The 14,194-nt window shown below is 40.2% G+C and overlaps 1 protein-coding gene across 1 annotated transcript; it reads right to left on the minus strand.

Moving 5' to 3' along the window:
- Positions 1 to 2,446: 2,446 nt before the first annotated feature.
- On the minus strand, positions 2,447 to 10,071 carry GCM2 (glial cells missing transcription factor 2). Its single transcript, XM_042461781.1, has 5 exons — positions 9,982 to 10,071; positions 8,106 to 8,358; positions 6,467 to 6,579; positions 5,220 to 5,345; positions 2,447 to 3,319 (listed from the first exon to the last, which is right to left on the minus strand). The coding sequence occupies exons 1-5, from the start codon at positions 10,069 to 10,071 to the stop codon at positions 2,447 to 2,449; spliced, it is 1,455 nt and encodes a 484-aa protein (XP_042317715.1).
- Between the last annotated feature and the right edge of the window lie 4,123 nt (positions 10,072 to 14,194).

Raw genomic sequence — 14,194 nt, forward strand, 5'->3', positions numbered from 1 at the left:
TGGCATATGATGTGGCTGTTTTGGAAGTGTTGCAGCATATTGTTTCAGAAAAATCTTTGTCATTTGTAGATACACATGTTCTTCTAAATTATGTTCCTGTGATGTGGCATTCAACTGAGGATCAAAGTGTTCAGAGCCTGTACGCATTTACTGTGGCAAAAAGACTTACATCCCAAAACTGGAGAGATAAACATTCATCATCTGTCATTCAATGGTCAGAAGATCTGACTGATTTAGCTACTCCACAATGCATATTCTATAGAAGTCAAAGAAATGTGTGTGTGTTTCAGAAATCTGATCAGCTTACATTTATTATTATTTGTTTTATTTTATTATTATTTTATTTTATCCCACTTTTCTCCCAATATGGGGACTCAAGGCAGCAAACAGAAGATTTAAAACAATACAATTTAAAAACCATACAGCATTAAAATGTATAAATATAAAATTTAAAAACCAATTAAACCATTTTAAAAGTTAAAGCAGTTATGAGTTAAAATCAAATGTTACAATATAAACCTTAAAATTTAAATGGCACAACTTTCTCAGACCTTATTGATTTGCAAAGGCCTGCCGACACAAGAACATCCTTCCCTGCCACCGGAAGGACAGCAGGGATGGAGCCATCCTGGCCTCTCTAGGGAGGGAGTTCCAAAGCTTGGGAGCAGCCACAGAGAAGGCCCTCTCTCTTGTTCTCTTGAGCCTGAGAAGCTGGTGGGACAGAGAGAAGGGCCTCTCTGGATGATCTCAATATTCTGGGGGGCTCGTACAGGAGATATGGTCCTTCCAATAGCCTGGACCCAAGCTTTATAGTTCAAAACCAGCACTTTAATGTTTATGCCTTTGAGGAAGGTTAGGCTGACCAAATATGACTGGACCAGTAAGTAACATATATTAATGTACAGTGTGCTCGTATCATACACGGGTGCCTTTTATGCAGCTTTCAGCTTATGCTGAAAGCTGCATAATGGAACTAACAATGGTGTGCGCCCCACACTGCACATCATGCATGAGCCCTATTATTTTCAACGGGGCTCAAGCATACACACTTTTTGCCTTAACGTGGGGGTCCGGAACAGATCCCCCCGCATAAGGCAAGGGCCCACTGTATATGCCTTTGAAGAAGGTTAGGCTGACCAAATACTGTATGACTGGACCAGTAAATAACACACTCTCAGCCTCAGAAAACCCTATAATAGGTTCACTTTAGGGTCGCCATAAATCTGAAACATGTTCTTTGATGCTCTCATGAGAAACAATTCGCCTTTTTCTTTCTTTCCTTTTCTCCTTCCTCTTCCCCTTCCTCTCATCCTCTCTCTCCTCCTCCTCTGCCTCCTCCTTTTCTTTTTGCCAGAAAAGATGTGGTGGGAGCTGGGGGGGGGGGGGTTCGGGGCAGGGGAAGGAATCTGAGTCAGAAAAACAGCCTTTAGACACCATGTTTGGATACAGGGCTACATTTTGCCCACCTCTGACCTAAAGACTTCAGAGTCTAACCACTGCATCACCTGGCTCAATAGTTCAATAAAGATAATCAGTGCTGAAGACCCTTATAGGCATTATGCAAAAAAAACAAAAAGCCTTTTTATGCTGTAATATAGAATACACAAAAATAAATCCACTTTATTAATTTTATCACTCATGATAAACCTGCCTCCTATTTAGAAGTATTATGAACACCAAAGAAGTTACACATCTACTCAGAAATAAGCCCCTTTGAGTTTAGTGGAATTAACTCCCAGTTTAAAGTGTCCAAGATTGTATTACCATACGTATAGTGTGTTTTTGTTCCTTATCTTGGATAGCTTTATATTTTGCATAGGCAAAATTGATTGAGATGTTCATCATTGCAGAGAATATAAATTGCCTTCTATAAAAAACATACTGTGCTCACAATAAAGCAGTCATGGTAATAAAATACAATATTCAGTTGCATTACTGTATTTCTTGGTTTCATCCTAAAGTTAACATTTGGATGAGTAGTTCAGAATTTATTATCATTACAAAATACACTTTTTGTTTGATTTTTATTTCACTTTGTTTTGGCTGTTTAGCTGTTTTGTTTCTGAAAAATATTGAAAAGGCTGTATTCTTTAAAAATAACCTGAGAAAGTACAGGTTGGACCAAAACTTAGTCATACTTACAACGGACTCACTAAAATTGATGTCTTCAGCTAGTCATGACTAACACAGAGATCTAATTCACAGAACCTGCTTGTTCTGTTATATATTACACACTGGAATAATTTGAATTTGCCATGTTTTTGCTACTGGGTGATTTTAAAAACTTCATCTTGTGCTACATTTAGAATTAATGACCTGAGCCACAGTGTTGACCAAATCTTCCAATAGATTTCTATTTTAATTTTTTTTATAATATCTTAGTCAATATCTTTTCTTCATTATATTTTCTATAGAAAATTATATCTAATATTGCCATATCTGGGCCTCAGTATTCAGTGTTTTCAAATCCAAATGTCTCTTCTCCATAAGCATTATAACTCTTCTCCATATCAGGATTGATTTGACACGTTTCCACCGGTATTACATGGGCAGCCTTACTAGCAGTCAGAAAGTGTTCCTCAGTTAAATTTGATTTGCCTATTGCCCAGTCTTCTTGAAAGTTTATCTGTGGACAGACGTCTTCTGAAATGCTCTCTGCCATGGAACAGCTCAGAAGATCTTTGGCATCGTGCACATTGTCAACATACCTCAACACAGGAGGCTTGTAGGCTTCAAGGGACATCTTAGTTGTGGTAGTTATAACAGTCTGTAAAGCTGGAACCTCCAGGGAGGAAAGACTACTATATCTACAAGTATATTCTTCACTATAATGGGGATGGCTAGCACTGGCTTCACATGGCCCATAGCTAATCCTTTCCCCACAGTTAGTTTCCCCTAAGGTTTGTCTCAATCCATTATATTTATGGGTGCTGTCAGAGTTCTTTTCATGGACATTTAATGAATTTACATGATACTGGAGTCCATTAAGCACAACATGGTCAGGATCCATTGGAATGTTTATGACATCTTTATGAAATGTTGGGCACAAGCTAGGACCCGCATAGCCAGGAAAGGTACACTCATAGCCAAAGCTCGGTTTAGATGTGCAGATTTTGGGGCTTGTGTAGTTCTGGAATGGTGTTATCACATTCTCTTGGAGGCTCGCAGGATCGTATGTAATGTTGTATGGTTCCGTACTTTGAAACAAATGGTGTGACTGAGCTAGAAGTGGCAAGCTGGTATCAGTGATTATGCCTTCTTCACATGCCAGATGATGAATGTAATGAAAGTGACTGGCATTCTCATTACATCTTCCTGTCTGAAGAGAATATAAATAAGAAGACTTCAGAAGCAATTCTATGTGCAGTGTTAAGGCATATAGATATTTTAATTGTTACTGGTTACAGTTTTAAAATATTTTTGTGCTATGATTTCTTTTTATAACACCAATCTGCTTCTGATTCAGACAAAATCACAAACACTGGTCTGAACTGGAATGATTCAGACAAATCGGTTATGTTCAAATAAAAGTGAGAACCAGAGTTTTAAGCCAATATTTAGCAAAATTAGTTTGGATGGATGCACCAATACAAATAAATTGAGACCTCATATCAGAGATGCACAGTGTACATTTTCACAAGCAAAGTTATGCATTAATTATATGATTCTTATGTAGAATGGCAAAGTTGCACCACTGAACCAAGACATCAAATGCACAATTGCTGGTCAATCGGTATTCAGTGTTTTCAGTCTTGAACTGAATGTGGCCTTTTCACATTGGGCAAAAACATCCAGCCACCTTTGTAAGGGATCTTACACATGTCTAAGACACAAAATGAATTCCAGTCATAATGAGTTTCCAAAAATAATAACATTTCTCTGAAGTGTCCCATGTAAGGAAAACACCAGAGAGGGAGGGAGAACTGAGTGGGTGCAGTTTTGTTACGCTTGCAATCATAGTGGATGTTTCTACCACACCTTCCCTATGCCAGTGAGGACAGGACATATCCAGCATTCAGTATTCTTTGTCAGTTCTTTCTCCAAAAAGCTAGACCGGTAGAATCAATGTGATGTGGGAGGGTGTAACATTTTGTGTTTGCTTGGAAAAAGTCTGAATACCTTTTCTGTACCACTATATTCTCCAAAACTATCACACACATTCGTTTTGTGATACATTCAGTACTTTGGTGTCATTTGAGCAGAACACAAAAGTCTTAAACTGTTTTTAATTGCTCATACTTCCCTAGCTCTTGTACCTATATGCCTGAAATATTACTTATTTCATACCTAGGGACACCTTTATGATTTATGCCATTTTCCTATATTCCTTCCCAAACCACATGGGGGGGGTTCAAATCAGTCTTTCCCACTTGAACTCTCCCCTTCTATCTGTAATTCTAAATCCATTTTTTCCTGAAATTTTGCAGATTTCTTAACTATAACACACACACACACACACACACACACACACGTACCACAGTATGTCATTTTCATAATGACTGCCGGGGCGGGGGTGGGTGGGAATGTGACAGGGTATTTCTTTCTTTGGAAGAAAAAAAGCCAACCTCAAACTGTAAAACTGTCAACTTGTGAAAACAACTATAGAGTACACCTCTTTATCTGAAACCTGGCAGGCTTGATCCTTTCTGAAGATGCACCTATTCTTGCAAGTCTCATCTACTTCTCTTATCCAAGAAATAAGGAACATTGTTGACAGTTTTATTTAAATTGCATTACTATTATTATTTTAAAGTCATATAGCACAAGTAATTTGACTGAAATTTGGCATATGCAGTTCTTATCTAACAGGCTTCTGTGCCTGCACTTTTCATCTAATGCTGACAGACATAAAAATTATATAGCTGTTTGTTGATTTCTAATGATAGTCACTAAATGGCAAGAAGATCTGTATTTCCAGTCTATAATCCTGATTAGACCTCTGAAGTGGTCCAAGCCAAACTGGCTATTTTCTGAATTACTGAATCTATCTGGAAATAATGTTTGTGTCAACGTGGCATCTATGATATTTGTTTGTTTGTTTTCTGATCTCACTTGCTTAATTTAGTGGTATGCTAAACTGTCATTCCATGCATTTATTTTACATGTATGCCTGCATGCATTTGTTACATACATTTATGCATTAACATAGTGGCCCACATAAACATTTAAATGTGATATTTCCATCAACATCTCTAATGATGCTACTGATCTATATTTACCTGAAATTCCAGAAGCCTTTTTTTCTGTGATGAGTGAGAAGATGGTGATTGCTTTTTAAGGGCACTTCTTCTGACCTCCGTCTCGGATTTACTCTCTGGTCTTGGGTGGTCATGCAGTCCCTTGGCCTAAAATATAGACACAAATATTGTTCTTAATGTTATTATCATGTATGATTATAGAGCTATCCATCCAGACCTTACTGGAGTGCTTAGGTATAATTCGGATTGACTGACATCCAAAAGACCCAATTTAATTGTTTTTAGTATCATGCATCATTATCTCATCTTGAATACCACTAAAGCCTTTAATGTTTAATTTCTTCACTAGAAATGGTTGTGTTATTAAATACTGAGTCTGTCATTGATAATAGCCAAGGCCGCCTGACCCACAGATAGTTTGGGGCACAACCCAGCTGCAAGTTCTCTTGTAAAAGCCTCATACAAATTAGAGTTGAGGAAGGTAAAACTATGGCAGAGATGGGCAATTGATGGTCCTCCAGATGTTTTTAGGCCACAGTTTACAGCATATCAAGCCAGCATAGCTTGGGGTGAAGGATGATGGGAACTGCAGCTCAGTTGCAGCTGCAAGTTGCCTACCAATTGATGGAGGCTGGATCAGAGATGGCAACAGTAGGCAGGAGACAAAGACCTACTTCAGTCATGTGTATGGGCAGGTCTAGTGAGATTTATGACCTTTTCTCCTCCGGTCTGAATAGAAACTGCCTGCCATGCAAGGCTGGGAGTTACAGAATGATATTTAGAGCCTCTTGTTGTGTCCACGCAAATTATTTCTGACTTATGACAATCCTAAAGTGAACCTATAATGGAGTTTTCTTGGCAATATTTTTTCACCATTGACCATTGCATTCCTTTAAGGCTGAAGAGCCCTGGTCCAGCACTCAAACCACTACACTACACTGGCTCTTAGGCATGAACAATTACTTATATGACTCAGTCTCCATCTTTGAAAGCAACAGCTTTTAATTCACTAAAGAATGAGTTGAATGACAAAGTTTGTAATTTGACCATTGTCGTGTGATAGCATGAGCCCAACAGAAATTATTTCCTTCTCACACACAAAGAAAGGATGGCCATGGGTCATTGTCATAAGGAAAGAATTCAACATATGCTTTCATTATAATTCCCATTCTGTAGGGAAACAATGTCTTGGTATATTCTCTTTTTTATCACAAAATATAAAGTGTTCATTAAAAAAAATTCAAATGTGCACTGTATTTATACTTTACCTGGAAAAATATTGCTTTGCCATCATGTCTCCAGAAATTAGTCACTGGGTAGCCGCTGTGCCCTCGGCAAGGAATTAACTCAAGAGCTGAACTACAATTTGGACAATGCTTTTCTGTAACACAAAGAAATGAGTTCAGGGTCTTTTTTAAAAGTAATTCTGATAGTAAATCATATGGAAGAATCCTCTGTTCTGAAAAGTCAACCTCAAAACAATGTAAAGAATGTAGATTCTGAAATGGGGAATTACAAAATGATTTAAATTTTCATCAATCTAAAACATTTGCAAATATGTTCTTTGTTTATTATTATTCTGTGTCATCCATGGAACCTACCATCAGCTTCTCCTCTGTACAGGACTCATTGTGATATCAATCAATGGTTTTGAATGTGATTGCTTCTTGTTCTAACAATGGAATATGCTTCCCCTCAGAGATGCAGATGACTAGAGAAAGGCTAGGTTATAAATTTACTTTATCAGGCAAGATATTAGAAGGATAATATACAACAGTGGATGTGACTTTTGTTTTAAATGTTTAAACATATTCTAGATATGCTTGTTAAGCAAGATGGAAGATAAGGATTCACAGTGCTGACTCAAGTATCATGTTTGATACTCACAACAAGATTCACAGGGGGTTCATATTCCAGTTTAATGTTTGGTATTCAACTTAATATTTGGTAGACAAAAGCAATCCTCTAAGCAAGATGGGGTTAAATCAGGCTAGGGAAAATGCAGCCTTCCAGATGTTGCTGGAATGCAACTGCCAGTACACAAATCTCAGGCTGACTTGCAAATGTCAAATGACTATGGGATGCACATCTCAGGGTTTCTACTTTCAACTGGGCTCAATCATACTTGGACTCAATCCACCAATCATACTTAGGCTCAATCCATAGTTGGGCTCAGTTATCAATCAGAGGAGAGACTGTAGTCAAGAAATCAGAAAAACACTAAGAGTTGGAAGGGCAGCTATGAAGGAAGATCCTGAAGTGTCAAGATATCTCATTAAATACTACAGTTAAGACTGTTCATGAACGCCACCAATGAATACCAGGTTATAGCTGCAGGCTATATTTCAGAGGAAGGAACTGGCAGAACCACCTCTTGCCTAAGAGAACCCTGTGAAATTCAGGGGGTGGTTTAGGTCATCAGGTGACTTGAAGACACATACACACACAGAGTACAGTACTGAAAGTAGACAATGGATTTCTGATGGGTGCTCCACCGAGAGCATTGGGTGCTGCACATAGAGTATTAAGAGTATTGTTGGATTTTCTTCATATATTCTTTCCTGGGAAAGTGATGTGGATTCCAATGCAATTTTTCCATATGTAGTTAGGCATACAGTTATAGGATCTCTTCTAAAAGTCATCCCATCTAAAAAACCCTAAACATTATTTTCTAAAGCACAAGATTTCCCCTTCCCAGCTTCAGCCTCTGGGGTTCGTATCTCAGAGCTTCTACTTTCAAACCAAGATCTGACAGAGTAGAGCTAATGTCTGGAATCTAGAGCTCAATTCCCCCCTTTTCTGAACTCTTTGCAAAAAAGGAAAATCTGGGGTGGCGTCCTATCATTCTCAGAGCAGAACCAGACCACCACCACCACCAAGCAGCCCCTCCCATCCCCTTGCTCTCACTCTGTTGCTTTTGTCGAGCCTTATCGCATATAGCAGGGCGAAGCTGCAGCTTGGTCCCATCCGGAAGGATACAATTCCTGGCACACACCACCACACCAAGGCAGGACTTCTTGAGAATTTGGCAGTTGTGGTTGTTAGTGTTGCGCATGGCCCAGCCACTAAGATGCCGCTGTGCATTTTTATCTTCACTGGTGTAGATGAACCGCACATAACCATCTGGCCACTCCTGGAATGAATCAAAGTGCTTGGGCTCCTGGCATCAGAGGCAAATGAATGAACAAAAGAGGGAAAGGAAAATAGATAAAGACTATATTAACATATTTCAGCAAGGTGACAAACAGCAAACCATTGTCTTTTTATCTTTTTTTTTTTAAAGGAGGCCAAATTGAATTTGGAATTCAGCTTTCACAATATCAGCAATGGAGATGTTAATGAATAATTCAATATCTAAATTCCCTGAACATGACTCAAGATAGCCCCTCCATGTTAGTAACATCTATGTTGCCATCTAGGAAGTTGTCTGGGTCAGCTCCATACTCATATAAGGTATGTTAAGTTTTTATACTGAGTTGCACATTCTTAGAAATACTACTTTTTGAGGCACCAGATCTCATTGATTTTGGAAGCTAAGCAGGGCCAGGACTGGTTAGTACCTGGAAGGGGGACTGCCATTGAATACCAGGTGCTATAGGCTATATTGCAGAGAACAGTGATGGAAAACCACCACTAAGTGTTCCTTGCCTCAGAAAATCCTATGAAATTAATGTGTGCATGTTTGTGCATGTGCACACCTTCATGTTGCCTGTTGACTTAAAGCAACCTCATGACTCTCACAGGGTTTTCTTAGGTAAAAAATGCTCAGAGATATTTTGCCAGTTACTTCCTCTGAAATATAGCTTACAGCACTTGATGTGGATTGATGGCCTCTCATCCAAGGAGACCCTGCTAAGCTTTCAAAATCAGACAGGATTTGATGTCTTTAGGGTATTTGGACTTTGGGGTCAAGACTATAGCTACCACAGTGCCTCTTGCTGGCTGGAGAGTTATGGGAGTTGTAGTCCAAAAAAGGAGTTTCCAAGCTTGCTATATTCCACTTAAACAGTGAAATGTGTTATGGACTCGTGGCTATGCAAATGTCACAGTCCCCAAAAGGCATTTTCTTACATTATGAGTGATAAAAACATGATTTTCCCATTCATTTTGTCAACTTCTTTTTAAAATAGTAATGGACACCATTCCATTATTAACCTGCAGCTTGCAGTAGCATCATTTGAATGATATAAATTTAGTTGGGTGTGTGCTTTGCCTGACTATGTGAATTGTAAGCTGCTCTGACAGACTTTATGGCCGAAGAGGTATAAATACGATAATAATAATAATAATAATAATAATAATAATAATAATAATAATAGGGATGGAAAAGGATTCTACTTAGTTTGAAATTCCCAGTGAAAGTATTGATTTCACGCTTCCTTTAACTTGTTGTGAGACAAAGCATGGCTTCCCCAAGCAATGAATACATTTGTGAAGCTGGCAATGTGTCTCAGAGACGTAAAGTATGCTCAAAACCACTAATACTACAGAACAGAGCTGATGTTTACAGATAACAATGCAAACTATTGAAAAACATGCAAAGGCACATTAATGTGTAAAAATGCATATGTTGGTAACAATATGTATCAAAATATACATATATTTCTATGCAGAAAAAAAGACTTTCAGCTAGATACAGAATTAGTATGGGAGGAGGATACTTGTGGGATTTTGAAAAAATACAACAAAAATGATACTGACAGACTGTCCTATCTTTAATAGGCCCTTGGAAAACTAGCCCACAAAATCACCTTACTCCCAAACCCCTTGTCCTGCCCACTACCTGTGGTAACTTGGGGTCATTGATGTCCCACGTTAGCTTCATCCCAAAGGAACAGACGTAGTCAGAGTTCTCAAAGGGGTCCTTTGACATGTTTCCTTATCACTCTGCACCTAGAAGAACAACAAAAAATATGACAAATGATCCACTTTTCCCTTCTTACCCACCAGATGGAAATAACATTTCTATATCTAGCTGTCAAAAGAAAAAAAAATCTTAGTGACAAAAATCTTAGATTGTTTTTCTAGCCCAGTGGATCTCACCAGAAACTTATTGCTGTGTTTGTATAAGAATATATCACCTGCTCTAGTGTAATGATGAGTGCACGGGAAATGAACTTTTTGAAACTTTCCCTCATCAAGTGGTCCCTAAGGTACATCAACACAGTGGCTGCCTAGGTTTCTTTTTGGTGCTGGAGAATATACTGGCGCTGAGATGACACATACAATATCCAATGTGTAAGAATCAATTATGTAATTCTTATGAGAATGGTCACATGTTGCAGTCATACATGCTAGTCTTTAGGAACCAAGTGGAGTGACTTTGATCTCTCCCTTGGACAGGCAGTTATGACATTTGTAGGCAGCCCTGTGAGGTAGGACAGAATTATCATGCTTGTATTGAAGCTAGAGAAAGGAAAGGAGAGCAGAGGCTGAGATAAAAAGTGAATTTACTAAGACCAGACTAGGGTAAGGGAGTGGCTGATGTGAGAATTGAACTGGCTTCCATTCTTTCCCTCCCTCCAACAACCTCCAACAGCTTTTGTGGGTTTGTGGTTAAGACAATGAAGGAGAACTGGAGGAAACCTAAATTCAAATGCCCACTTAGCTGGGATGTTTATAGGGTGACTTTGAACCAATCATTATTAATCATTCTAATTAATCTCCAGGATAAAAGCTGGGTATGATAGAGCCAGTGAGCCAGTTTTTGGCATCATTTTGAATCTTTAAGTGTAATGTGTGCCTTGTATAATATCTGATTTGGCATACTGTTTTGAGGGTTGGACTACAGCTCTGAAAACCGGGGTGCTCAAGCCCCATTAAATACAGACTACATAGTACAATGGCAAAATGGCATAGTACAATGTACATAGTACAATGGCAAAATCAAAGTTTCCTTTTGGAATATATATATATATATATATATATATATATATAATATTTCCAAGCTTTGGATGGTTGAATCCTTGGGGGGGAAATCCATGGATAAGGAAGTCAGGCTGTACTAGTATACAGTATATCTGGATGCAAGACATATACTAGTACTAGTATGTGTCTCACACCTAGATCATTGGAAGAAAGGCAAGATCTGGATGTAAGACATATGCTAGTATCCATCCTTTCACTGCTCCCACATTTCTATCGCAAAAAGAAAACAACCAGAGGAAATTGATCTCTAGCACAAGAAGAAGAAGAAAGAAAGAACCCAAAAGTGGCACAGAGCTCCATGGGGCTTACTTTTGCGTTGAAAGCTACACCTTGCAAGGCCTTGTCAAGTGTGGGCCTTGCCTCTCTGCCCTTTGCTCACAGCCTCTGTCCACCTTCTTTGGTGCTGAATTCAGTCGGAAGCTGCTCTTTCCATCTCGGCCTTTGCTTCTGGACTGCTCCTGCTGGAAAGCACCTTTTCTGCCCCCAGCCTTCACCCTCCCACTTACTTGAGCTCCACCTGGCGAAAGCCACGTGGATTTGGGCTGGTCCACCTCCCCTCTTCAGTCTTAACCCTAAGATACAAGACTCAATTCCTCTTGCTCGACCATAGGGCACACTTCAGAGATCCCAAACGTAATGGTCTTAGGATCTACTCCTTTTAGACGACCATGCTATGTGTTGTTGTTGTTGTTGTTGTTGTTGTTGTTATTATTATTATTATTATTATTATTAATCTTTATTTATGAAGCGCTGTAAATTTACACAGCGCTGAACATACAATCTTTTTGTTGTGTGCCTTCAAGTCGTTTCCAACTTATGGCGACCCTAAGGTGAACCTATCATGGGGTTTTCTTGGCAAAATTGGTTCAGAGGAGGTTTGGCATTGCACTCCTCTGAGCCTGAGAGAGTGTGACTTGCCCAAGCTTACCCAGTGGATTTATATGGCTGAGCCATGTTATGCTACTTCTTAGTATCCCATGCTCTCAGTAGGTGTGTTTTTAACTTACATTTGTTGTGTTTTCAAGTCCTTTTCAAATGATGGCAACCTCAAAAAGAATCTGTCACCAGTTTTCTGGGCTCAGAGTGTGTGACTCTCCCAAGGTTGCCCAGTGGGTTTGCATAACCAGAGGAAAATTGAACCCTAGTCTCCAGAGTCATAGTCCAACAATGAAACCACTACCACACTTAACTTTTATTCCTGACAGGTTAAAGCAAACCCAAGCAGGAAGCCTGTGACTAACATTATCATTTCCCCCCTCCTGTACGATTTTTAACACCTTTGACTGATGAAGAAGCCAGAGGAGCTTCAAAAGCTTGCAACTTATACTTTGTGCATTTTGGTTGGTCCCATAAAGGTATCACTGCTTTGTGCATCACTCAACCCAGCACAAAAAACAAGGCCCAGCAACATGAGTAGGGCCAGATACCACTTGGGACAGATCCATGGTTCTCATGGAAGCCATGAAGTCCTGAGCCACTCCTGAAAGGGTGGTCTCAGCATGGATGTTGAAGCTCTTCATCACTACTAACTGTGAAGACTCCAACCACAAGACCATTCTTGTTACTTCTGAAGGGGAGCAATGGGATGGAATCCCTATTCTGTCCTGGCAACCCACCCATCTTTATGTATGCACACTCAAAACTTGTAGACCAGGGGTGCCCAACTTGGAAGGAGGTAAGAGCTGAAATTAAGATCAATAAAGTTGTTCAGGCCGCCAATAGTTTAGGTGAAATGTAGGACATTCGGGTGAAATGTAGGACATTCAAGAAAAGTGGCTGACATGACCCAATAAAAGCTGGAAGCATATAAATGTAAATCCATACTTCTTAGCCATGCTCAAAATGGAGGACATTGGGGAATCCCTCCCCCTGGACAGGAAGGCTGAGATGGGGGACATGTCCAGGAAAAGGAGGGAAAGTTTGGTCACCCTACCAAGGACAGGGTGTCCCCTTCCTCCCTTCCTCCTTTCTTTCTTTCCCCGCTTCCTTCTTTCTACCCACCCTCCCTCCCTCCCTCCCGTCCTTCCTTCCTTCCATCTTTCTCTCTGCTGCTCCAGAGAACAGGACCCGGAACAATGGATGCAAGCTGCAGGAAAAGAGATTCCACCTCAACATTAGGAGGAACTTCCTGACAGTAAGGGCTGTTAGACAGTGGAACACACTTCCTAGGAGTGTAGTGGAGTTTCATTCTTTGGAGGTCTTTAAGCAGAGGCTGGATGGCCATCTGTCGGGGATGCTTTGATTGAGAATTCCTGCATGGCAGGGGGTTGGACTGGATGGCCCTTGTGGTCTCTTCCAACTCCATGATTCTATGATTCTTTCCCTGCTTCTTTCTTTCCTCCCTTCCTCCTTTCTTCCTTTCACTACTTCCTTCTTTCCTCCATTCCTCCTTTTTTCCCTCCCTCCTTTCCTCTCTCCCTCCCTTCTTTTTTTCCTTCTTTATTTCCTTGCGTCTTGCTTTCCTCCCTCCCTCCTCTTTCTTTCCTTCATTTCCTTGCTTTTTTCCGCGCCCTTCCTCCTTCATGCCTTCCTTCCTTTTCTCCCCCTCCCTCCCTCCCTCCCTCCCTCCCTTCTTTCCTTGTGTCCTCTCTCCCTCCTTACTTTCCTTCCTTCCCTTTTTTGCTTCTTTCTTTCTTTCTTTCCTCCCTCCCTCCCTTCTTTCCTTCCTTGACAGGAACTGTGTAGATTTCTGCACTGTAAATATGATCAGACCTTTTATTATAATTGGGAGTTACACTCTCTCAGCCTCATTGGAAGGCAATGGCATACCTCTTCTGGAGAAACCTTGCCAAGAAAACCCCCATGATAGGGTCACTTGAGGGTTGACATAAGTCCCAAACAACTCGAAGGCATGCAACAACAACACAGGCATCCTCCCAAATTAGAAACACACACCACAACCATCACCCACACACACACACAGAGATTTCGCCCCAACACACCTCTTGTGTGGCGACCAGTTTCCTGGGCCAAGGCTAGGCCTGCCCACCTAGCCAAAAATGTGGCAGCCTCTTTCTCCTCCCCCCCCCCCCCTTTACAGAAACGAAGGGCCCAAAGCCCGAATCCCA

The sequence above is a fragment of the Sceloporus undulatus genome, chromosome 4 (assembly GCF_019175285.1).
Source record: "Sceloporus undulatus isolate JIND9_A2432 ecotype Alabama chromosome 4, SceUnd_v1.1, whole genome shotgun sequence".
Classification (NCBI taxonomy): domain Eukaryota; kingdom Metazoa; phylum Chordata; class Lepidosauria; order Squamata; family Phrynosomatidae; genus Sceloporus; species Sceloporus undulatus.